General features: G+C 57.0%; 2 protein-coding genes, 1 long non-coding RNA gene and 1 pseudogene across 11 annotated transcripts; 1 reads left to right on the top strand and 3 right to left on the bottom strand.

The window, feature by feature from the left end:
• Positions 1-1964: 1964 nt before the first annotated feature.
• Positions 1965-4499, bottom strand: RPL8 (ribosomal protein L8). The gene is made up of 6 exons (XM_039846198.1): positions 4359-4499; positions 3983-4129; positions 3761-3902; positions 3267-3485; positions 2377-2492; positions 1965-2159 (listed from the first exon to the last, which is right to left on the bottom strand). The coding sequence occupies exons 2-6, from the start codon at positions 4118-4120 to the stop codon at positions 2001-2003; spliced, it is 774 nt and encodes a 257-aa protein (XP_039702132.1). The 5' UTR covers positions 4121-4129; positions 4359-4499; the 3' UTR covers positions 1965-2000.
• A 69-nt stretch (positions 4500-4568) lies between these two features.
• On the top strand, positions 4569-23323 carry ZNF7 (zinc finger protein 7). Of its 9 annotated transcripts, none has more exons than XM_039846150.1 (8): positions 4569-4865; positions 5070-5189; positions 11429-11639; positions 12600-12823; positions 12923-12967; positions 13345-13471; positions 15389-15505; positions 19105-23323. In XM_039846150.1, the coding sequence occupies exons 4-8, from the start codon at positions 12734-12736 to the stop codon at positions 20862-20864; spliced, it is 2139 nt and encodes a 712-aa protein (XP_039702084.1). In that variant the 5' UTR covers positions 4569-4865; positions 5070-5189; positions 11429-11639; positions 12600-12733; the 3' UTR covers positions 20865-23323. The 9 variants fall into 9 exon arrangements, with proteins under 9 accessions (XP_039702084.1, XP_039702082.1, XP_039702083.1 ...); XM_039846148.1 differs by having other exon boundaries at positions 4569-4870; XM_039846149.1 differs by having other exon boundaries at positions 4569-4945.
• On the bottom strand, positions 7069-7187 carry LOC120588881 (uncharacterized; annotated as a pseudogene).
• On the bottom strand, positions 9156-11317 carry LOC120588858 (uncharacterized). The gene is made up of 2 exons (XR_005649334.1): positions 11110-11317; positions 9156-10925 (listed from the first exon to the last, which is right to left on the bottom strand). It is a non-coding gene; the product is annotated as an uncharacterized LOC120588858 (long non-coding RNA).
• Positions 23324-23956: the final 633 nt, after the last annotated feature.

The following is a 23956-nucleotide window of genomic DNA, read 5'->3' as shown; positions in this document are numbered from 1 at the left end:
CGTCAGTTGTACCTCAAATGGGTTGCCTAAAAAAGACAGTGGGACTGGGTCCCTGGGTCTGAGTAATTGCACCTTAATAGTTTTCTTAAATTAAAAAAAAGGACGAAATGCTTAACACATGTGGCAAACAGGGAACCGGCAACCCGTCATAGGTGTTTGCTAATCCGCTCTTTATATTTTATTTTTAAACTTCCTCAAAATAGTTAAAAATAAGTGTGTATATTAAAAGCACAAAACCAGGAAGCAAACGAAAAGGTTTCAGAACTCGAATAAAGGCCTCTAAGAAGAGAAACAAAAATCTGGCTGCCGGGAGAAAGGCCTTGGAACCCAGAGGCGACACAGCGTGGGCAGAAGGGCGGCCACCACAGGGGGCCGACGGGGCCGGTCAGCGTGGCCGTGCAGACGCCGCGTGCGACGCCGACTGCCCGGCGCTGGAGCCCAGCGTGGGAGGGGCGCGGCCCGGGACAGGCGAGGGCTCGGCGGGAAAACCGGGCGGCGGTGGGGGGAGCCAGTAGGGGGCACGGCGTCCGCCGGGGAGACGGGGTGGGAGGCGCCCTGGGTCGCGGGCGGACCGGGGCCCCGAGTGTCACGGCGGTCCCGAGGGCGCGACTCCCGCCGAGCGCCCGGGAGGCCCCGCCCACCCGGCCCGCACTCACCTCCGGGCCGCGGAGCGGCGACCGCCCGCCTGGCCCCTCCTGCCCCACCGGCACGGCCAATCGAAACCCAGCCGGAAGTGACGCAAGCCGCACCTCCTCCTCGCGTTCGGGAGTAGGCGCGTTCGGGCGGCCACACCTGGGTGGTCGCGCCGCGCCGGGAACCGTTTAAGTGGGGTGCAGCAGATCGGGAACGCTGCCACCAGGTGGCGGTCTGGAACCGTGACCCTGAGGCTTCAGAACCGAAGGAAGGGTGAGGCTTTGGAGAACAGTTTAGTCGGCCAACAAGAGATACAGAAATTTTCGGTGATTCTGCCTAGTGAGCTGTTGAAGGTACTGCAGCCAACAAGGGATCCTTTTACAGATGAGAGCAGGGAACCACACCCTCTTCTGGAAAGTTAAGAGGATGCTTACTGGTCAAAGCCTCCAGTAGACACAAAGCCTCCTGGGTGCCTGACTGCTTCTGCAGCAAACCCTCCCAGATGGTCAGTCTCTTGGCCAAGGCCCCAGACCTATTTATTTGGAGAGGAGCCATGAAACAGTGGCAGGTTAGAGTCCAGGGATCCAAACTAATGCTTTGTTTCAGAAGAAAACACTTCTCTACCATTACTGAGGCCATGCCCTGCCGGGGTCACTGCTTAGGTGTGGTAGACAGCCAAGGGCAGGTGGGGCCACAGAAAGCGAGACTAAAAACTGGGGGCGAGTTTAGCACCAGAGACAAGAATGGATTATGAGAGTAAGGAGCCAGCTGGCAGCCACAGCAAGGTCTCATTGTGTAGGAAGGATCCCGATGCACACAACCTAATTCTGTGACCAGTTCTGATGCAGCAAACTCCCAGCTCGCACCACGAGTGCTCAGTGGTTCACAAGGGAATATCCTGGGCCTAATGTACCAATACAATAGGCCTCCACTAATACGTTGGCACCTGCTCAACAGCATCTGCTCTGGTTGTCAGAACTGTCACCAAGTTTGGGACAAGATGCCATGGGCTATGGCCAAACAGGAAGCCCATTTGTTGAGAAATTCCTGGTCCTTCCACGGGATAGCTTCCCTGCTCAACCTGTGGCTTTAAGAGCACCACTCACCCCAAAACTTCCATTTACCTAGATCTGCCCAGTGCTCAAGACAAGGTGTGAACACAGGTGTGAGGGCAGCAGGAACCAAGGCATGACGGGACCCAGCACCCCCTCCTCTCCAGAGCTCCCTCCGCTCACTGGTATGTCTACTCCACCTCCGCGCTCCCTATACCAGGAGCACCATGGTGGTCTTCCCAACAGGACCCTTCCCATTGAAACCACGGGCAAGCACAGTTCAGTGGCGGAAGAACTTTTATTGAGCCCCCAGCCCTAGTTCTCTTTCTCCTGCACAGTCTTGGTTCCCCGCAGACGCCCAGTCCGGCGGGCAGCGATGAGACCCACTTTGCGGCCAGCAGGGGCGTCTCTGCGGATGGTGGAAGGTTTGCCTATGTGCTGGTGGTTGCCACCTCCAAATGGATGCTCCACAGGCTGCAAGCAGAGGGAGGTGGTGTTAATGTGGGGTGGCCGCAGCCACCTCAGGAGGGCTTGGGGGAGGGGGTATCAGCTGGCCCACACCTACAAAACTTCACCCAGAGGCTCACACCACAGATCACCCACAAGAGGGGAGAGGACATTCCAGAAATGCCCCTCTAGGCTCAAGTCCCAGCACCCCGCATATCCCACTGCCTACTTCTGGACTACTTACGTTCATAGCCACACCCCGCACACGTGGCCAGCAATTCCTCTTTGCCTTATACTTGTGGTAGGCACGGCCGGCCTTCAGGATGGGCTTGTCAATGCGGCCACCTCCAGCCACCACACCTGTTGGGGAATCAGACCCTTCAGATAGATAAGTACATCACACCCTCCCCAAAACTGCTGGGTCCTTATCAGCACACCACCTTCTGTACCAGCTTCCTTCTCTCTGTACATATCATCACAGAGTTCCCTAAAGCCCCAGTAACACTATGTAGTCTGGCAACCAACAGCCACGTGTCTCCAGGCTCCATGGAACAGCCAAACCAAGCCTGTACCCACATCACCAGGAATGTCTATTTCAACCCAGAGTTCTCCAGAGAAGCATTCTCCCTCTACCAAGTCTGACACTGGGCAGGTCACTCAATTTCTGAACTCCAAGGGGGACCACTGAGCCAACAACCTGCCACATTTCTGCCAAGTTCTGCTTATTCTGTGAACATATTTTCAGGAACGTCCCCAGGAAGGGCTGGGTTTGCCACAGGGACTTGAAAGGATTGCCAAACAGCACAGTGAACAAACCTGAGTCCAAATCCTTTTCGATACACTTACTCGGTGATTTTAAGAAAATCACACATCTCTGAAAAGGACGTTAGGGTGGATTAAGGGGGGGAATGACAGAAGTCCAGACAAGTCTCATCGTTTAATAACCCCGTCTCCTTCAACTCCCAACCAGCAGTGAGGCACTAACACCAAGTCCACTTCCCGAGCGTTACAACTCAGAGACTATACACATGCCCAAGCTTACAGAGCTTACACTTTAGTGGAGCTGGCACTCAGGTTCTACCTGCTGGCTAATCACAAGCGGCCCACAGCATTCAACTGCTGCCTGCCACTCACCGACCACAGCTCTGTTGGCGGAGGAAATGACCTTCTTGGAGCCCGAGGGCAGCTTCACTCGAGTCTTTTTGGTCTCGGGGTTGTGGGAGATGACGGTGGCATAGTTCCCAGAGGCTCGGGCCAGCTTGCCCCGGTCGCCAGGCTTTTCCTCCAGACAGCATACGATGGTACCCTCGGGCATGGTGCCCACTGGGAGCACATTGCCAATGTTCAGCTGAGCTGCGAGGGGAAGCGCCACGCAGCAGTCAGAGGAGCAAAGTGGTATCTCGACAACTGCTAGCGACAGGCAACGCAAATGCACTCGCTCTGCACAGCGCTCGAGACCCAGCCTCCTCCTACTGCTCTCTGGGCACCCCGATGGGCACGTTCGGCCCACCAGGGCTCACCAGGTGAGGCTTCTTCCTGGGTGCCTCCCCTGCCCTTACTCAGGGCGAGTCTCCTCGTGCGACCCAGTCCCCACTCCACCGACTTTCCATCCCAGGTGCGAGGCTTACCTTTCTTTCCGCAGTACACGAACTGTCCGGTGTGGATGCCTTCAGCAGCTATGAACAGCTCCGTCCGCTTCTTAAACCGGTACGGATCCCGGAAGACCACCTTGGCGAGGGGCGCGCCGCGGCCCGGGTCATGGATGATATCCTGCGGGCCGAGGCGGCGTGAGCGCGGGGGTTCCCGGGGGCCGCCTGGTACGCCCACCCGCCGCAGACCGCGCCCCGTACCTTCACGATGCCCTTGATGTAGCCGTGCCGCTCGGCGAAGTCCACGGCGCGCAGACGCGCGGCGCCCTTGCGGTGCTTCACGTGCGCGCGGAACACGGAGCCAGCGCCCTTCCTCTGCCCACGGATCACGCGGCCCATGGTGGCAGTCTAGGGGCAGCTCACTGTCAGCGCCCGGGCGGCCCAGGCTCCCCCGCCACCCGGCTTCAGGGCCCTCTTTCCCCAGGCTCCTCCCTCCAGTCCCCGGTCCCCTCCGCGCCGCATCCCCGGCCGTGCGCCTAGGTGTCCTCTCAGGAGTCCGCTTGGGTCCTTCGGGGACGCCAGGGCGGCGGATGGCGGCGGATGACACCGGGACGGCCGCAACCAAATCGCGTCTTACCTACTGCCTAGCGCGGCCGAAAGAGAAGACGCACCGCCTGCGAGCGGCCTTATCTTCCGGGGCCGGGCCAAAGCCACTTGACCTCCCCGGCAGGCGCCGCGGCCGCGAGCGTAGTGCACGCCGGGACCTGTAGTCCTCCCGTGCCGCCGAGCCTCTGCGCAGGCGCACTGGGGGGGCTGGGCCCGCTGTACCTGAGAGGTTCGGAAGTCTGGCCAGCCAGCGGCTCTCCCACCGTGGGATCGTCGTGTGGGCGGGCCCTGGAGGAGGGTGGCGGGCGCCCCGCCCTCACGGAGGCCTCCCCAAGACGTTCGAAGACGACGCCGCGAACTTCACGACAGTGTGGAGTTTCCTGGCCCCCGGCCAGCAGGCGCTGTACAGGGACGCGATGCTGCAGGGCTACGTGCAGGCGGCTTCTGTGAGTGAGACGCCTGTTGGTCCTGGCGTTGGGCTCAGAGACAAGCCTGCCTCTTCCACCAGCTGCATCGGGGAGTAGCGTCCTTTCCAAATGTGAGGTCAGACATGTTGGGAGGGGACGCCGAAGGCCACTCTATCTCCCATGGCCACCTAGCTGCCCCGCTCCTGGGCAAGTAGGTGTTCCCGACCTCCTCCCAGCACCTTCCCGCGCTGCGTGCCCTGAGGCCTCCAGGCAAACAATAGCCTCCTTCCTCCCTCCTGCCCACTAACGCATGCCATTCTGCTCCCTGGGTGTAGGCTTTCCTGTTGCCAGACCAGCGATGATCTCCCTCTTGGAGCAAGGGGCGAAGCCAGGGGCATCGGTTGTGCAGCTGGCTGACATGCAAGCGAACAAGCAACCAAGGCCAGCCAGCCCAGGTGAGTGCAAGGCACAGGGAGGCCCTAGGTGCTCACGCAGTCATTTAGCCCCTCATTGCAGGGCCACATTTCCTACCAAATGCCTTCCTTGTAGTCCAAGGTCACCCAGAACTGACTTGTCCAAGGAGACCAAGTACGTGAGCTCCCATACTGCTGGTCCCCAAGGACCAGCTCTGGGAACAGTGGGTGTGTGAGGAGGGTGCTCTGATCCTCCCCGTCCCCTGTGGCTGGCATGCCAGGGCTTGGCTTGGGGCTGGAGAGGGGGCCTGCACAGGCAGGACCCCGCTGTGTCCTGAATGAATGAGCTGCGGGTGAGTGCTCCGAGGGAGAGTGGAGCAAAGGATGAGGCACCCCACATCTTGTAGGTCTTCCTCCTGCACCCAGCCCACCCCCACAATCCTTAGACCAAGCGGGTGCCCTCCCCCTCCTGCCCCTCACCCGCCTCTCCAGCATGATCCTTCCTTGTTCTGTTTATACTTCCAGATTCCAAGAGAGGCAGGAATCAAGCAATCCTCTCTCAAGAGAGTGTCCTCTAAGCAGGCAGGACTGTGGGGCCTGGTTGAGGGGTGCCTTCCCCAGGGGACCCAGAGTTATCAACTGAAGGGCAGGCCTGAGGGTGGGTCAGATCAGCAGCCCCTCAGGCCCAGGGCCCTTGAGTGCATCCCCCTCCGGGGCCCCTTTAAGGGACAGGGCGTACAGGTGTGCCAGTGCCTGGCCAGGGGATGCTGGGAAGTCGCTTGGATGGACTGAGACAGAGCAGGAGGTGGGGCGGTGGCTGGTGTCAGGACTCGGACAGGCTCCCCAGCAGCACCTCTGGAGCCCCAGCCAGGCTGGGTGTGACCTGCCTTCACTGGCTTGTTGGCAGAAGGTACTCGCTGGGGAGACACCCCGCCCCCCAGGGCCTGCTGTCCATGGAGGCCATCGTAGCAGCCCCTCCTCTCCATCAGCCTCCCCGCAACACCAAGAACTCTGACAGGCTTCTGTGGCATGGTACAAGACGTGTGTTGGGGAGGGAGCTGCAAGCCCTGAGCCAAGCTGAGGACATGATCTGTGATTGTGTAGCTTTTAATCAACACACTTTTTTCCCTAAACATAAAGTTAATGTAGAGGGCTAGAAAAATGCAGAAATCTTAAAACAAGGAATGTAAGAAATTGCCATTTGTCTCACTCTCTAGAAATCGATGCCGTGATTTTGGTGTATTTTCTTAGACTCTTTCTAATGCACGTGTATAGTTACTGTTTTGCCAGTTGGGGTTTTACGTTCCTTAGTATTTTGTACCTACTGCTTGGACGATGTCCATGTATGTCTGCCACCTTATGTGGTTTATTTAGCAGCTCTCTCATCAGTTGTCAGATCTCATATTCCCCACATTTTCATTTATCGTTGACCCCACAGCAACGTGTGCATGTTTGCTTATATTCAAGACTACTTCTTAGGGGTTGAGTTGGATTTTCCAGGTCCAGGGTACTCGGGGAGGGGAGGGTCTGTTATTAATCATGAAAAATGCCACTCTCTTTTTTATTTGTGTTTCTTGGCCATTCCCAGTACACTCTTGCACCACTGTTACTGGGTTTACCAGACCTCCCTGTTGAATTCCAACCCCTTTCCCTTCAATATCTCCATCCCCTCCGTTGCGATGCGACCACAGGTGTTGGGAGAGAGCTGCATGAGAATTGAGGCTGTGATATGTTACAATTATTTCCCCAGTGCTTTCTTCACTTTTAATTATAAGGTTTTTAATACAAAAATACATTTCCCCTGCAGCCAAGACCATCTGTTCTGATATAATTACAAAGGCCTTTCACACTCCAAAATTTTATAAAATTTTCTTTACTTTGGTTAAGTTGCTGAAGTAACACCTTTATTTATTTATTTAAATGCCCACAGCACCTGGTATTCCTAGGTGGTCTCCCATCCAAGTACTAATCAGGCCCGACCCTGCTTAGCTTTGGAGATCAGACGAGATCAGACACGTTCAGGGTGGCATGGCTGTAGACAACACATGTTTATAGTACAACAACAAAACCTCAGTAGAAATAGGAAAAGCCCCTCTCCTTTCTTTTCTCCTTTCTCCCCCTCCCCAGCTCCCAGACACACCCCTGTGAATAGTTTGGGTGGCTAACTCTGGCTTTTTCCTCTGCATTTCAAACACTCAATATACTTGTGCCTTCATTTTTACAAACAGGTTTCTCCCACACGTGTCTGCAATGGCTTTGAGTATCTACTTGCTGGGCTGAATTGTGGCCACCAGAATTCTCTCTGATGGATTCTGGAGAAACAGTTATGAGGAAGGAAAGGGGGGTGACAGCAGATTGTAGCTCACACACCTTCTCCCCAGTAGTCAGATGCTGACGTAGGTGCTGCTGTGAAGGGATTTTGCTGATGTGGTTAACAGACCAACCAGTCGACTTTAAGTTAAAGGGAGATGATCCTGGTGGGCCTGACCTAATCAGTCAGAAGGCTTTTAAAAGCTTAGGCTTCTCTGAGACCCCTGCCTGTGGAGAAGCATCAGCTGGTGCTCTTGCCCTTCTGAGGCACTGCTCTGAGGACCTGGAATTTGTTTAGCAACCCTCATGATTGCAGCTGCTTACCTCCTACTGGTTCTGCTTCTCAGGTGGACCCTGACTGAACCACGACTTTCTGCACCTTGGCTTTTCCACAAGTACATGAAAGTGTCCTTCCACGCAGGGATGAGCAGGGCGTTCATCCCTGTTAGCGTTCTCTGTAAACTTGAAAGCCAAAGGTTGAGACACTGGTTCTTTTCTCAGGACTGGAGTTTTTGCGAGGTTTCAGTGTCCAGGTGATTCCAGGTCCCTGACCTCACTCCCTTCCCACCCTCCAGTCTCCTGCGGGGGCTTCCGTTGGCCCAACGGAACTGAAAGTCTGAAGTCATGGAAGTCCATTGACAGTGGACCTGGGCGGAGATGGGGTGCAGAGGTGGGAGAGGAGTGGACCTGGAGCAGCAAGCGTGAGCGGGATGCATCCCCTCGCCTGACCAGCATGCTCTCCCAACGCTGCTCGCTGTGCTCTCGTTAACTTTGAACCCGCTGCGCCATATTGCACACCGCTCCTCCAACTGCGGGTCTGAAAGTTAGCCCTTGCTCTATAAGCTGTCGTCCTGCGAAGACTCCAGGGGAAAAGTAAGAAAATAGTCTGGTTTCCGGAATGCCACGTGAAAGTTCCCTTAGGCTGCCTGACATTCTCTCCGTGCCCCCGAGTTCCTGCACTCCACATAGGGCCTGAACAGAGCCGTGTTCCGACCCTGCACCTTGTCCTCCTCCCTCTGGCTGCAGGCGCTGTCCGCAGTGCTGAAGCCCCAGCGGCGAGGAGGCCGGTGGTGTGGTACCACACAGTGTGCGCCGGGGCCGTCGCCAGGGTCTTGCGTTCTCAAAGTCCAAAGCAAGAGAGTGTTCGGGTGATTCCGTGCGGAAGGTGAGTGGAGAGAACTGGAGTTTTCCTCTGCTGGCACGTGGTCCTGTGGCACCCCAGCTCTCGGGAGAGTGGAGGTCTCAAGGCCACGGGAGCGACCAGCAACGCCTCCTGCCCGCCCCCATTGCTCTGTCCCGACATTCCCCTGAGAGCCTGTCTGTGGTGCAGCTAGGACCCGTCACGACCTCCTCGCCTTTCCCTGCCTGTGGATTCCAGTAATGGATTTTGAAACTTGTTCCTCGCGGAAACTATAAATCAGAGCCTCACAAAGAAGCTGCACAGGTGCTCTGCTGCCACAAAGTCTCGGGGTTCTGGGAATGGCTGCTCACAAACCAAGTTCCTGAGCCCTTCCCCACAATATGGTTGAATGTGTGACAAAGAATGACGCCCACCTCAATTCTCCCCAGTGTCCTGTCCCAGACTCACTCATATCAGTGTGTCTTATTTCATCACTTTCCTCCTTGGGAAGGACTCCTGCTTTGCTATAGGAGGTGCCCCGCCTGGGACCTGACCTTGTGTTCCTGCACTTGAGCAAACAGAGGCTCCAAAGTCACTTCCTCAAGAGCCATCCCCATCCAGCTGTACAGGCTTGGAGCATTTAGAGATGTTTTGTCCGTATCAGTCCCCACTGGGGAAAACAAAACCGGGAGACACAGACAGCACCCTTCCTGTTATGAATTAATGGAAATACTTAAGTGGTAAGGGAGTGTTCAGATTTACATCAATGTCTGTGAATTTGAAAGTTCTCCACTTGTCCCCAAATCGAGAAAATAGGGTAAAAGAAAGCAAGAAGGTAGGGAAGTAAAGGGCCCACAGAAACACTGGACTCTACAACAAGATCTGGAGACTGTGGGGCAGGTGAGGGCACAGGGATTTGGGGTCTGACTCAGGTGGAAGAGCTCTCATCTGAGTAATGGTGACCCTCACCTCATGGGACCATTGAGGACAAATGTGCCACAAAGCTAAGGGTTCAATCGATAGAGCGATTCTTAGGATATGGAGCTAGAGAGTGGTCGCTGATAAAGGTGAACTCTAAGTTTCAGAAAATTTGAAAGGGGGTAGTGGCGAGAAGCAGGAGGCTGGTGTGAGGGAAAGGATAAAATCACAGAGAAAGCCAATTTTCAGCCCTGACTTTTTTCTCCATTTTTTTTTATTGTAGTAAAATATGTGTCACACAATATTTGTCATCTTACCCACTTTTAGGTGTGCAGTTTGGTGGTACTAAGTATATTGTTGTATAAGTACATTGCTGTGCAGTCATCATCACCATTCATTTCCAGAACTCTTCATCTTGCGAAACAAACTGTCTCCATTGAACAATAACTACCCATTCGCCCCTCTCCCAGCTCCTGGAAACCATTATCCTGCTTTCTAATTTTGACTCTTTTTGATACCTCATATCAGTGGAATCATAAAGTAGTTGTCTTTTTGTGACTTATTCCACTTAGCATGATGTCTTCAAGTTTCATCCACGTTGTAGCTCGTTACAAAATTTCTTTGTGAAGGTTGAGCAATATTCTATTGCATAGCTAAGACCACTTTTTGTCTATCCTTTTATCCATCTGGTGACACTTGGATTGCTTCCACTTTTTGGCTAGTGTGAATAATGCTGCCATGAACATGGGTGTATAAATACATCTTCAAGATTCTGCTTTCAATTATTTTTCGTATATAGTCAGAGGAGGAATTGCTGGGTCATATGGTAATTCTGTTTACTTTTTTGAGGACCCTCCATACAGTAGCCGCACCATTACATTACCATCAACAGTGCACAAAGGTTCCAATTTCTCCACATCCTTGCTAATGCTGTTAATTGTTTTTTTTTTCTTTTTATAGTAGCCATCCTAAAGGTTGTGAGCCCTGACATTTTCAAACGCAGTATTCAAATGGACACTAATAGGAAGCAGCTTTCCTCTTGGAAAAGAACCCCCAAAATATTAGTGACATCTGATAAAGTGAATTTTGTAAAAGGTGCATCTCCGAATCCCACTTCAGCCATATTTTTCCATATTTGGTTCCATACTGTGAAGCTTGTACTTCCATTCTTAGTAAAGGAAAGTTTCATTTCTGGAAATCCCGTTTTTCAAGCTTTTATTTTCCTTTGGAGAAAAATAAGTTTGCTGACCCAGAAGTTAGTCGGTCTTTCACACAGGTTTCTGTCTATGGAGCACTGTGTTCTTTGTTGAGCACAGAAGAGAGATACAGGATGGAAACATCGCAGGCTCTGTCTTGATCTCAGGTTTGAGTTGGAGAAAAGTCGCATACGGGTCAGGAACGGGAGGAGGTGGGGCCTCGGGAAGAGCGCCCTGCAGACAGCCCAGCAGTGGTGCTTAAGAGGTCTCTGTACTGCGCGCAGGCCTCGTCACCCCGAGAACACCTGCATTTTCCACACAGCCCCTCCGACCCCACCCCCACAGCTGGCCGCTCTCCCCAACCGCCTCTCCGCCCCGGAGCAGGGCCTAGGAGGGTGTGTCTCCGCAGTCCCCGTACCTGAAACTTGCCCAGCGGGTGCCTTCTGCTGCAGAAAGGCCCGGGCACAAATCCAGTGCGGGGACCGGCGCACACAGACGTGATCCGAGTTGCGCGGGGCCTGGCGCGGGCGACCCTCTGACTCCACGCACGCTTCGCCGAGAGCCCCTTCCGCCTATTGGCCTCCGGGGCCACAACCTCCCATGATGCCAGACGCCCAGACCGTATCAGGGCCCACTCCCTCACCGGGTTGGGACGCCGGCCCCGTCCTTTCCCTGGGCCCTGGCCCCGCCCCTAGCGGCTCCGGCCCCGCCTCTTTCCTGAGCTCCGCCCTTCCCAGGTTCTGGCCCCGGCTCCGCCCCCCTGGGCTCTGTCCTCTCCTTCTCGCTCTGGCCCCGCCCCACCTCCGGCGCCCTGCGGACCACCGAGACGGCCGAGCCTCCAGGCCGCCCAGAACGGCCGGAAAGTCTGTGGGACGGAGCCGACGCGAGCGTCGGGGCCCGTTTCCGGCGTCGCCGCGCGTTTCGAGCCACCCGCGGTCCTCGGGGACGGTGAGTCGGGCGGTGGCCGCGCCCTCTGGCGGGTTGGCCGCAGCCAGTCCTCGCTTCTCCCCTCCTCTAGGGCTGTGGGTCCTGCGCTCCCCGGGCCTCTCAGCGGGAAGCTCGGGTGGCGAGGGAGGCTTGCAGAGGCCGTGAGCGCCTGGCAGGGAAGGTGGTCGAGCAGCGGCCGCCTTGTCCGGTGGAGGCGGGAGGCGTCAGGCCGAGTCCCGCAGGCCTGGCCGCGTGGTTAGCCTCGCTGCCCGCAGGCTCCAGCCGCGGCCTTCCCTCCAGCCTGCTCTAGGGGAATCCTTGATTGTCCTTCCTGCATAGCCACCCTCCTTTAGGGCCCCCGTTTTCCCTCACTTACTGCCCCTGGAAGAGCTAGACTTAGTGACAGCGGTAAAAAGACTGTGCCTTGGGTGCATAGGATTCTGGCTGCTGCTCAGGGCCTGCCGGTCTCTACTGGGGACCCAGGATGCAAAGCCCAAGTGGGGGCCCACCCGACAGTGGTCACTGTTGCCCGGCTCAGCCTCGCTGTGTGCCCACAGCCTGGGCCGTCCGCCCACTATCTACCTTTTTTGAGCCGAAAGCTCTACTGGGAAGTCTACTTTTCACTCTGACCTACTAGGGAGATACATAGGGGTGAGGGGGGGCGGCTGGAATTCCTGTATCCGCTCCTCTTTGCCCAGCGATGCGTTGTCAGGCTCCTGTCTACTCCAGCCTCTGTGATCCAGACCCACTAGCTCATTCAGCCCCATGCTTTCCTGTCTCAGACCCTTTGCACATGCTGTTCCTGCTGCCTGGAGTGCCTTCGCCACCTCCATCATTTTGGCCTAGTTAGCGCCTCTGAGAAGTGACCCATCTGACTAAGTTTCCTAGTTGAAATGCTTTCAGAGTTCCTTGTATTTAGGTACTATCACAGTTGTAATTTTGCATTTATTCCTATGGTTACTCAGTTTTTTCCTCCAGTAGATTGCTTCACGAAGGCAGAGTGCTTGCGCGTTGTTCACTGCTGCATCCTCATTGCTTAGTCCAGCACCTGGCACGCGTAGCAACCACCTCTTTAGTATTGTGGTACGAGTCACAAATGCCACAGGCTCTGAAAGATGAAGGAAGCCTCGGATCAGACCCCCAAGTGCTGTGGCCTCTTTGCCCCCACCCTCTGTGTCCCTGCTAGAGAACATCTGGGGGTGGAGGTAAAGGATTGGAGAACACAGTGTCCCCTGGATTAGCCTGGAAACAAGTGTGGGAGGGCCTCCAGCATCCTGACCTCTGACCCTCATAACTGCCAACAGGTTTCTTGGCTAGGACGCGTGGATGCTCCCCAGCCGAGCCTCATGGTAGGAGTCTGCCTGCCTCGTTGCCTCCCACGTCCTGTGAGGGTCTCTGCCTCCTTTGGGTACACCCCCTACCCACTGGGCTTGGGCCTAGATCCTGCCTCGGCCCCTCGCAGCGGCCCTTGCCAGGCTCAGGCCCTTGCCTAAGACAGTGAACAGACCCCGGCCCGGACTGGGGCCTCCTGCGGCTCTCAGGGGAGGGTTGGAGGTCTCCATGGTCTGGGTCCCTCCACCTCCTCCGTGCCACCCCGCCCCTTGATTTTAGAGCCCAGGGGCCTGGCGACTCTCTCCCCCAGCCCTGTGGTGCGCATGCCTGACACACCATGAGGCAGCGCCACAATGGGGCTGGCACCCGGGGATGCTGGCGTATGTCCTTTCAGGAGGCTGTGACGTTTGGTGATGTGGCTGTGCACTTCTCGCGGGAGGAGTGGCAGTGTCTGGACCCTGGCCAGAGGGCCCTCTACAAGGAGGTGATGCTGGAGAACCACAGCAGTGTGGCCGGACTAGGTGAGCCTGTACCTCGGGGCCCTCTCCGCTCTGCGTCATCCATCAGCGCCCACCTGCCAGGCATCTGCGAGAGGCTGGGGATATGGTGGCCATGCAGTCAAGCCCTCTCCGGCTATGGGGCCCTTGGGCCTGTGAGCCCGGGAGGGGTTGTGGTGAGCCGGGCGGGCTCTGACCTTTGCACACGGAACATGGTTTAATCCTCACGGGTAGGTGGACTTCTGGGAGGTAATGAAGCCCCCTTTTTTGTCTGGGCTAATAGACGAACTTGCTGTAGGAAATAGAATTCAAACTAGAAATAGCTTCTTTGTTCTCTTCCTTATTTTTCTGGAAGAATTTGTATAGATGGAATTAATTGAACCTTTTTATGTTTTTGGCGGAACTCACCTGTACCACCTTCCTGACCTTGGGCCCTTGGGGACAGAAGGTCTCACACCAGCATTTAACATTTTTTTAATGCTTACCAGTCTGTCAGGATTTTGAATTTTTTCTTGTGTTAGTTCTGTCATTTTTAGTTTTCCTGTGGATCGATCTGTTTATTTAAAGTTTCAGCTTTTATAAATGGATTTGTTTACAATTCTCTTTATTTTTAAGTTCTATTTTTATAATGTTTCCTTTTCAAGAATTTAAATTCTTGGCAGGATCTTTTTGCCGTGTTGTCCTCAATTTTTATTTATTTATTTATTTTTTAAGCGGGTCTCGATCAGTCTTGCCACAGGACTGCTGTGTTCATCTTTTCAAACAAGCAGCTTTTGGTCTTGCTCGGCGTTTTTGGTGGTGGCGGCGTGTGTATGTCTTTGTTCTCTGTTTCGTTGGCTCCTGCCCTGCCTTTACTATTTTTTTCCTCTTTCTTTATTTGGGTGTGCTGTACTGTTTTGTTCCCAACTTCTTGAATTTAATATTACCTCACTTGTGTTTTTACATTTTTACTTGTAGTAACTACTTTAAAATGTAAGGTTTTGTTTTTAAGCACTGCCTCAACTGCCTCCTGCAGATTTTGACTGCTAGTGAATATGGCTGCAACTTAGTGACTCATAACTTGGTCTCCAAGCTGATCATAATTCAGAGATACCTGTTGCGGTCGCCTTGGTGTCCAGTTCCATCTGGGTTGGGTGCAGGCTGTGGTGGTGCTGTTCTGTGGCTCACACCAGGTCTCCCTCTGTTTCTCTGTGTGCTTGCAGAGAATACGTGTCTCCTGTCGAGTGTAGGAGGGCCACACGTGAGGCCCTTGACCTAGGGTCTCTCTGCCTGCCTTGCTCTACCCCTGCGGCCGGAAGCCTGAGGGACACTCCAGCCAGAGGGCCCGTGGGTGGGCTGGGAGCACTCCACACTGCTGCCCCACAGCACGGGGCTGGTGGCCCCGGAAGATGGGTGCCAGGTGGGCACCCACAGGTCTCCACCACTTGCCTGCCTGCACAGGCTCCCAGGGCTTTGTGCGAGGGCGGGAGGCTGGGGGCAGCGGGGTGAGGATTGGACTTGAGTGCCTCTGACTGCAAATCCGTTTCATTTGTTGGCTGATTTTTGTTGTTGCTTTTGTCTTGCTCCCTAACCACCCCTACCCCTGGGAGTGTCCCTGCTCCCTGCAGTGAGGCGCATGCTGGCAGTGCCTGGCTTCTCTCTTCCTGGGGTGGAGCAGCCTATTCTTTGCAGACTCCTTGGTCGCAGGGTCCTCAGGGATCCTGGCCCTGAGGCATACGGGGATGGGCTGAGAGTCCAGGCATCCTTCGCTGTCCAGCCTCAGGAGCTGGACTGAGCCAGAGAGGACCGCCATGCCCAGACCCTCAGCCTCTGATGCTTTCTTCAGAGGCTCTGCCTGTGTCAGCAGCCTCTGGCCCTTTATTCCTGGAAACCAGGGGGTCTGAGCCCTGAGCTGCATCCCCAGCCACGCCAGTGTGGTGTCCTTCTTTGCCACCTTGACAGCAGGATTTCTGGTCTTCAAGCCTGAGCTGATCTCCCGGCTGGAGCAGGGGCAGGAGCCGTGGGTCCTCGACCTGCAGGGAGCAGAGAGGAGAGAGGCACCAAGGACCCCCCAGACAGGTGAGGCTTGGCCGTGTGGCCGAGAACCTGTGCCCGGCGAGGGCGGAGGGTGGGAGGCTGGCCGTGGACCCTGGGCTGCCTGTACACATTGGAGGCCACAGCCAGTCACAGAGCTGCCTCAGGAGTGATGAAACCGCAGGAAAGGAAGGACACAGAACTCCTGTGTGTTACAGCGGGACCACATCATGTTCGATTTCTAATTTCACCACGACTCTTACTAAGCAAAGGTGCAAACACAGCGTAGGGGAAGCAGTAGGCTTGGTTCCGAGCAGCCTCAGGTGATCCTCGCCTTCCCTGAGAGCCCCCAGAACTTCTTGGGACCCCAGGTGACCCCAGCTCTCAGGTCAGGCTCCAGGGCTGCTCTGCCGAAGCACCGCAAACCGCAGGTTTGAGTCAACAGTCCTGGAGCCAGAGGCCTGAAGTCAAGGCTTCAGTAGGTCGTGTCCCTCCAAAACCTGTGGTGGAGGGACCCTTCTGCCTCCTCCAGCTTCTGGGTGCCCAGGTGTTCCTCGCGGCCGCACCACTCTAGCCCTCCATTGTCACAGCACGTTATTCAAGGCACCAGTCATGTTGGACTCGGGCCTTCCCTACCCCAGTGTGGCCTCATCTGAACTCCATCTCAGCCTTCCTGTCTATAAATAAGTTCGTATTCTGAGGTCCTGGGCTGGAGTGTCAGCATACCCTTTTGGGGCACAGTCAGCCCACAGTGGGCATCTGCCTGCTTGTGGCATCAGCTCCTGTATCAGGGAGAGGCTGTTGCCTCTGGCCGTGTCTGAGCCCCCCTGGCAGACATGTCGCCCGCTCGGGTCAAGGAGGTGGGTTCGCACGCGTCTTGACCACAGAAAGGAAATCCTTATCCTCACTGCTGTGTCCCGGTCACTGCAGCAGCGCAGGGCCTGTCCCCGTATGCCACGTCTCTCGGGACGTCTGGAAGCAAATAGGAGAACCAGAATTGTGACAGTGAAGAGTTGCGCTCTGCCTGCCTCGAAGGGCCCAGAGGCTGCATCCTTAAAACAGGTCAGCGCGTGTCTCAGGCCTCTTCACACTGGTGTGCGGGAGGCAGCACGGGTGTGCGCAGGTGTGCGCAGGTGTGCCAGGAACCTTCAGCCCATTCTGCAGCATCTTTGGCTCCAGAATTGAAGGGCCTGCCTTTCTGTTCAGGCCCCTTTCTGACCCTTCTTGCGAAGAAGTAAAAGTGTCGCCCAGTTAAAAGCCAGTCCCCATTAAATATTTCCAGGTGGAGGGGAGATTTCACAGTGGGCGCCATGGGGAAAAGCCAGTGGGGTCGGCAAATTCTCTAGCTCGGGGGTTTCCATGCAGCGGATGCTCTTCGTAGTGACGAGACAGACCTAGAGCTGCTCACGGAGTCCCAGGGACGAAGGCGTGTGGAACACGTCAGAAACATGCCAGTGCCCAGAGACTTGGCCGGGCTGGTGCAGCAGATACCCCGGGATCGGCCCGGAGTGGTGGTAGGGGGCAGGGCCTGCGGCTGCCCCTGTCACAGCCACCACTGTCCCCAGAACGTGCACTGCCCTGCCCTCGCTACAGCCCCCGAGAGCTCTGTGCGCAGTGTCATAGCTAAAGTGGTAATGACCGCAACAGGGATTGAACTGACTCAGCCTCCATTTGTCGCGGGGAGGGGCTCAACAGAGCCTGCAGTGTGATGGATCTCAGCAGCGGCAGGCCAGGGCCATGCGGCGCCACCGGGGCTTGCAGACCAGTGCTTGTGGAAGTTGGACCCTGCCCTCCTACAGAGGCTGGGCGACAGCCTGTCCTTGGGTGTGGCCAGGACAAGCAGTAGATTTTTGTGGTGGCCCTGAGTTTCTTCAGGCAATTGCTTAGGGGCAGGCGTCATCCTAGGGATGTGGCTTTGAGCTGCTGTAGACCACTGGTGAGGCCTGGTCAGGGAGGGTCTTTGTCAGAGGAAACTCTGGTGAGTGAGACGGGAAGAAGCGGGCTGTTCTGTGTCTAGGCATGACGTGGCCTGAAGGGAGGGAGCGAGTGGCAAGCTGAGCCGGACGAGAGGCCTCCAGCCATGGACGGCTGGTGCTGGGGCATGTTGTACAGGTGGGACCTTCGTCACGTAGCTGCTGGGTCCAGTAGCCGGAGCAGCTGGTGGGTCGTGATGCCCTCCCCCTGCAGCAGCGCCGTGGCCACTTCTGCACATGGGGTCACCTCCTGTCTCGTGCAGCAAGAGGCCAGAGCTTCAGGCTGGTTTGGCTGTGCAGGCGTCCTGCCCGCTCTCCCATGACTGTCCCCAGGGGCATCAGCATCCACGCTGCAGGCAGAAGTGGGCAGTGCTTTTCTGCTTTCTCACCTGTACAGCAGAGGGCGGCCCGGGCAAAGGGCTGAGCCAGCCAGCGCCGTATGGCCACCCTGCCCTGTCAAGGGGCAGGTTTGCCGGCGTCATGTTTGCAGAGAAGGAGACACAGTGAGGACCAGATGGGAGATGTCCCACGTCTTAAGGGCAGAGACATTGAAAGGGCGTGTGTTTGGGGGACCAGACTTGGTCCATTCCTGAACCTCACATTCACTGTGCAACTGTGCGTGAGTTACTTAACCTCTTCGAGCCACAAGCCCCTTATCTGTGGGGTGGTGACTCTACTGCTGACCCCATCAGGTCATCGTGAGGACTAAGGGAGGAACGAGCGGGAACCTGCCTCGTGCGCAGAGGGCCAGTGCATGGCAGCCCCTTCTGCTCGCCAGGACCGACAGATCAGGTCCCTGTAGCTGACACTGATGTGGCGGGCCAGCAGAGCACTGTTCCTGGGCCTGGGCTTCAGTGTGGGGCAGCACCGGGGTGGCTCTGCCCTGGTTGTGGCCCTGGGTGTGACAGGGACAAGTCCAACCTCAGCAAAGGCACCTCCTGGGACAGCAGAGGAGGAAGGAGGTGATGCTTATTTGGACAGTCCAGAGGGAAGGTGGGGGGCAGGCATGGGCAGGCAGACCCCCAGAAGCTCACAGTGGGAAGTCCAGGTGGGCCAATGGGTGTGGTCACTCAGAAGCTGAGGGACAGCTGGGTAAGGGACATGGTCAGGCATGATTTGGAGGGGGTGGCTTGTCAGCAGCTGGCAGGAGCTGAGCTCAGGCCTAGGGTCCCCCCCAGAAGCATGCCCAGTGGACAGGCTAGTGCCCAGCCCTTTAGGGCTGGCTGCTGTCACTTCTCAGCAGTTCTTGTGCCTTGTCCTTCTTGGCACCTGCACAGCCCATGCCCATGGCTGTAAACGCTTCTTTCCTCCACCCCAACGTTGTGTCCGGGGACCCATGACCCCTCAGCCTAACCCACCTCTCACTGAGCTTCCCGCCCCCAGGCATGCTTTGCTGCTGCTTCATGGCATTTCCTTGCCCCCACGTCCCCGCAGGAGACACCTGCGAGCAGGGACGTGGCCCCTTGCGGGACAGTGGCTCTAAGCACTCTGCCAGGTACATGGCTTGAGTGACAGCACCAAGCACAAGTACAATGGAACCCAGTTGGATGTCTTTCCCTCTGGGGTGTCCTGGGAGGGAGCTCACTTCCCAGGGACGGCCCCACCCCACCCCCTGCCTGCCCTTCCTCGGAGCACCGGACTGACGGGCGCCATTTTTCCTGTTTGTTTCAGGCTTTGCAAATAGCACTGAGAGCGAGCGGGCCTGTGAGGACATGGACGGTCCACAGTCAGAATCCCAAGCAGCGAAAGTCAGAGTCCCCTCACAGGGTCTCCCTCCGAGTTCTGCCACTGGAGACGCCTCTGGTTCTGGGGCCTGGCCAGAGCATCAGTCAAGCTCCCTCTTCCAGAGACAGCGCGTGCACTCGGGGACTGTGGCTCCCAGGACGCCCTTCACCGAGGAGGGCACGCAGGGGCCTGGCGTGCTGGGCGGTCTGCCTGGCAGAGGTCGAGGGGGGACAGCAGAGGGGGTGGCCTGGAGGTGTGCGGTGTGTGGCAGGACGTCCACATCGGATGTCGGTCTGCCTCGGGCCGAGCTTCCCAGGTGTCGGGACTGCCAGACAAAGGTCTGTGGCTGCCCGCAGGGCCCACCCCGGAGCGCCTGCGGTGGCGAGAAGCCGTACGCGTGCGCGGAGTGCGGGAAGGTCTTCAGGCTGTGCTCGCAGCTCAGTCAGCATCAGAGGATCCATACCGGGGAGAAGCCGTTCAAGTGCGGCGAGTGTGGCAAGGCCTTCCGCCTGAGCTCCAAGCTCATCCAGCACCAGCGCGTGCACACGGGCGAGAAGCCCTACCGGTGCTCCGAGTGCGGCAAGGCCTTCGGCCAGAGCTCCAGCCTCATCCACCACCAGCGCGTGCACACAGGGGAGCGGCCCTACGGCTGCCCCGAGTGCGGCAAGGCCTTCAGCCAGCAGTCCCAGCTGGTCAGGCACCAGCGGACGCACACGGGCGAGCGGCCCTACCTGTGCCACGAGTGCGGCAAGGCCTTCAGCCAGAGCTCAGCGCTAGCGCAGCACCAGCGGGTGCACGCGGGGGAGCCCCCGCCAGGCCCCAGGCCCCTGGGCGGCGCCGGCCTGGCCACGCGGCCGGGTGTGCGTGCCGCCGAGAAGCCCTTCCGGTGCGACGAGTGTGGAAAGGCATTTCGGTGGGTCTCCCGCCTCAGTCAGCACCGGCTGACACACACCGGCGAGAAGCCGTACAAGTGCAACAAGTGCGCCAAGGCCTTTGGGTGCAGCTCGCGGCTCATCCGCCATCAGAGGACTCACACCGGGGAGAAGCCGTTCAAGTGCGACGAGTGCGGCAAGGGCTTCGTGCAGGGCTCACACCTGATCCAGCACCGGCGCATCCACACGGGCGAGAAGCCGTACGCGTGCGCCGACTGCGGCAAGGCCTTCAGCCAGAGCTCCAGCCTCATCTACCACCAGCGCATCCACCGCGGGGAGCGGCCGTACGGCTGTGCTGAGTGCGGCAAGGCCTTCAGCATGAGCACTCAGCTCACCATCCACCAGCGCGTGCACACGGGCGAGCGGCCCTACAAGTGTGGCGCGTGCGGCAAGGCCTTCAGCCAGAACTCGACGCTCTTCCAGCACCAGATCATCCACGCCGGCGTGAAGCCCTATGGCTGCGGCGACTGCGGCAAAGCCTTCAGCCGAAGCTCCTACCTCATCGAGCACCAGCGCATCCACACCCGGGCCCAGTGGTGCCACGAGTACGGGAGCGCCCTGGAGGGCTCCGCCCCTGCCGGCCGGAGGAAGGTCGGCACCGCCAAGAAGCTGCACAGGTGTGACCAGTGCGAGAAGATATTCCGGTGGCGCTCACACCTGGTCATACATCAGAGGATCCACACCGGAGAGAAGCCTTACAAGTGTAACGAGTGTGGCAAAGCCTTCAACCGCAGCTCGAGGCTCACGCAGCACCAGAAGACGCACGTGGGCTAGGCCCCGCCCTCCGTGCGGCGCGAAGCCACCCTCAGCCTCGACTCTAGTGACATGGACTCAGTGCGATCTGGACTCGCGGTGGGCATACTTGCTGAATGTGCAACCTCGTCCCATTCAGCCAAGCCTATGTCACACCTCGCTGCGCACGTGCAGCCCCTGGCTCACGGAGGGAGGTCACCCAGTGTCTTCCTCCAGCCCCAGCTCCTTGGTGGGCATCAGGGTGAGCACCTGTGAGCGCGCGTTTGCGGAAGTGCAGAGAGGAGGGCCGAGAACCCCTCTTGCTGCTTCATCTGCCCCTCCTCTGTAAACCTCATCCCCATCAGAGCCACCCAAGGTCACAGGGCCCCAGCGCCAGCTTCTTCATAGACGCTGGTCAGTGCAGGTCCGTTTAAGGAGCTCAGATTTGATCTATGACTTTGGGACATCACGTACCCTCCCTGGAACCGAGAGCCTGCTGCCTGAGTGCTGCTCCAGGGTAGTTTTAAGAACCACACTGCCGGGAGGCTTCCCTGTGTCACCCCTCGCTGAGACCCAGACCCTGGTCACCGCTCACAGTAGTCCACAGACGCCACCCAGGGGCCAGGGCGTGTCTCATTCACACTGTTTGCCCAGTTTCCTCAAAAGCCTCCTCCCACCCAGGCTGCTAGGCTGGGAGTCTGGCTGAAGGCACAGTTGGTAGGGCCACATCTGTCCCCTCGCCTCAGGCACCACGGGTGCTGAGAAACAGCGCGCAGATTGCTGGGAGCAGGTAGGGTGAGGGTGTTACCTCACCCCTCCACTCTTTTTTACCAACTCAGCCTAGAGAAGTGACCAAAGTAATGAGTCACAGCTACCTGGCATTCGTGGCACGCGCAGTAGAGTGTACAGGGACTGCAGCCTGAGGTTTTCTTGGCCGAACTTGAGTCTTCACATGGGTTAGCCACCCTGGCCAACCTAACCAGCAGACTGGGACCACGTCTACTCACTGTCTCACGAGCCTCTGATTGTAGGTCACGAAGCCGCAGCGTGAGGCTGACCTGCCTCACTGACCCTAGGCCTGCCCAGGGTCCTTGACTCACCTACTGTGAACAAGCTCCAGGCTGGAGTCCCTCACACAGACCACTGCCCAGTACTACCCCCTTGGGACCAGCCAATCCTTGGTATCAGGGGCCCATTTTTCCCACATGCAAACAGGTAGCCCAGAGGGCACAGGTCACTTCAGCATCTATTGCAGCACTCGACTAGGGTCACTCACACTGGTTTGACAGGTCTCCGAGACCTTGCAGACTGTCACCATGCATGGCACAGCCCATAGCCAACCATGGCTTTGTATCAGGCACAGCGAGTGATGGTCCCTGCATCTGCACCAGAGGGTTCCAGGCCTGTCCAGTGGCATTGGAAGCAGCAGAGTTCAAGACCCCGAGTCCCGTGCGTTTCTGTTCCCAGCACGTGGATGGGAGTCAGCCCCACAGCAGGTCAGCCTGAGCGCCCACTGCCGCTTAGATCGCCGCTGCAGCTCTCTGTGGTCGTCCGCAGACTTGGCGCGGGCGCCGTGAAATCTACATGCCCACTTCAGTCGCAGTGACTGTGCCCTCCAGCTGTCCCTGTGCCACCCAGAACATGTCCAGAAGGGCCAGTACAAGAGGACCAGGGACCTCTGTAAGTTGTGCAGAGGTGACAGGTACTGTGTTTCCGCCTCAGCTGCTGTGCTCAGCCAGGTGGCCAGCACCTGCACTCCTGGACCGGGGGAGCCGCACCTGAATGGGCTGGAAGTTTCTTAGGTCATCCAACAGTGGGACAAGAGTCAAGGTCCTGAGCGGACAGGCAATACTCCCGCCATCTGCTGGCACTAGGTGCTGTTGTGTGCTGGAGAGGCTTCTCCATGGACCACGCCCCCCACCCTGGGGTAGCAAGGGACAAAAGGATGGATTCTTCCAGGTTCCATGCCAGGCACAACATTCTGTCTTTCCCGTGACAGGAACCTCGGGTCAGGCAGGGAGGGCCAGAGGCTTCGACCTTAAATCTGCTTCAGCACCCAAGTCTCTTTGGACCGTGTTGTCTTAGATTGGGGGGTGTTAAGTGACAGCCTGTGGGCCAAATGCGTTTGTGTGGCGTGTGCATCAGACACAGGCCATTAAACTGAGTGGCTCTGATGTCCACACCTGTACACAGACCAGCACCAAAGCAGCCCGTCCCAGCAGACGCACCAGCCCCAGACCCAAGCCCGGCTTCCCGGTGCAGCAGCCAGCTCTCCTGCTGCCGCGTGCAGACCCCTTTGGGTGTGGCTGCCCGGTTCCAATCCATGTTTGCTCAAACTTCAAAACGTCAATGGACCTCGGTTATCTTTTAACAGACCTAAGAGCCAAGAATGGTTTTTACGTTTTTAAGTGGTTGGGGGGTGAATACTATTTTGTGGCATTTGAAAATTATACTGAAATCAAATTTCAGTGTGATGAAATAAAACGTTTTGGCACAGCCAGCTCGCCTGTTTGCATGTCGCCTCCTTTCTTGCTGCAAGAGCCAAGTTCACCACGCAGCCGTGGCTGTTGACCTGGGTAAAGCGTTTGTGCCTTCCAGCCTTTGAGAAATTATTTTTCCTCTCCACTGTTAGTATGGCTTGTTCATTGGGAGTCCAGTGGAAGTAACCCCAAGGCCCTCCCTCAAAGCCGGGCAAGGTCATCAGCTGCAGAAGTTCAGGAGGGGGCCCCTTGCCTGCGTCCACGTAAGCGCCGCCTGGTCTTGCGTGGCCCCACGGAAGGCACGGGAGGCATGCGTGCCACGTGTGCTGGGGCCGCTGGGGTGGTGTGCACGTGCTGGAGTGTTCCGTTCTTTCAAGCATGTCTTCCAATTTGGCCTTCAGTGAATATAAAAGTAGGCTTGTTTTAAGAATTTACAGAACTCTGTTTCAGAGTAGGTTTAAAAATACTTTGGAACCAATAAATTAAACCCATGATTTTGACCTGAAATTACATCTGTTCCGAATCACAGGTTAATCTTTGACTTATGCTGGACTGGAGCTATGCTGAACTTTCTGGAAGCTTCACAAATGAAGTGTTGGGGGTGGGGAGCAGACCCCAGGTAGGTTTGCACATCCCGGTGTTCCCACTCAGCCC

Source organism: Pteropus medius, unplaced genomic scaffold (genome assembly GCF_902729225.1).
Source record: "Pteropus medius unplaced genomic scaffold, Ma_sr-lr_union100, whole genome shotgun sequence".
NCBI classification, from domain to species: Eukaryota; Metazoa; Chordata; class Mammalia; order Chiroptera; family Pteropodidae; genus Pteropus; species Pteropus medius.
This window is presented reverse-complemented; position numbering and strand designations above follow the sequence as displayed.

Coding starts and splice junctions, on each gene's coding strand:
- RPL8 (XM_039846198.1), bottom strand. CDS start 4,120: ATGGGCCGCGTGATCCGTGGGCAGAGGAAGGGCGCTGGCTCCGTGTTC. Junction 3,903..3,982: donor ACATCAAGGGCATCGTGAAG/GTACGGGGCGCG, acceptor CTCGGCCCGCAG/GATATCATCCATGACCCGGG. Junction 2,160..2,376: donor TGCGGGGTGTGGCTATGAAC/GTAAGTAGTCCA, acceptor CTCTGCTTGCAG/CCTGTGGAGCATCCATTTGG.
- ZNF7 (XM_039846150.1), top strand. CDS start 12,734: ATGAAGGAAGCCTCGGATCAGACCCCCAAGTGCTGTGGCCTCTTTGCC. Junction 13,472..15,388: donor CAGCAGTGTGGCCGGACTAG/GTGAGCCTGTAC, acceptor CCACCTTGACAG/CAGGATTTCTGGTCTTCAAG. Junction 15,506..19,104: donor ACCAAGGACCCCCCAGACAG/GTGAGGCTTGGC, acceptor TGTTTGTTTCAG/GCTTTGCAAATAGCACTGAG.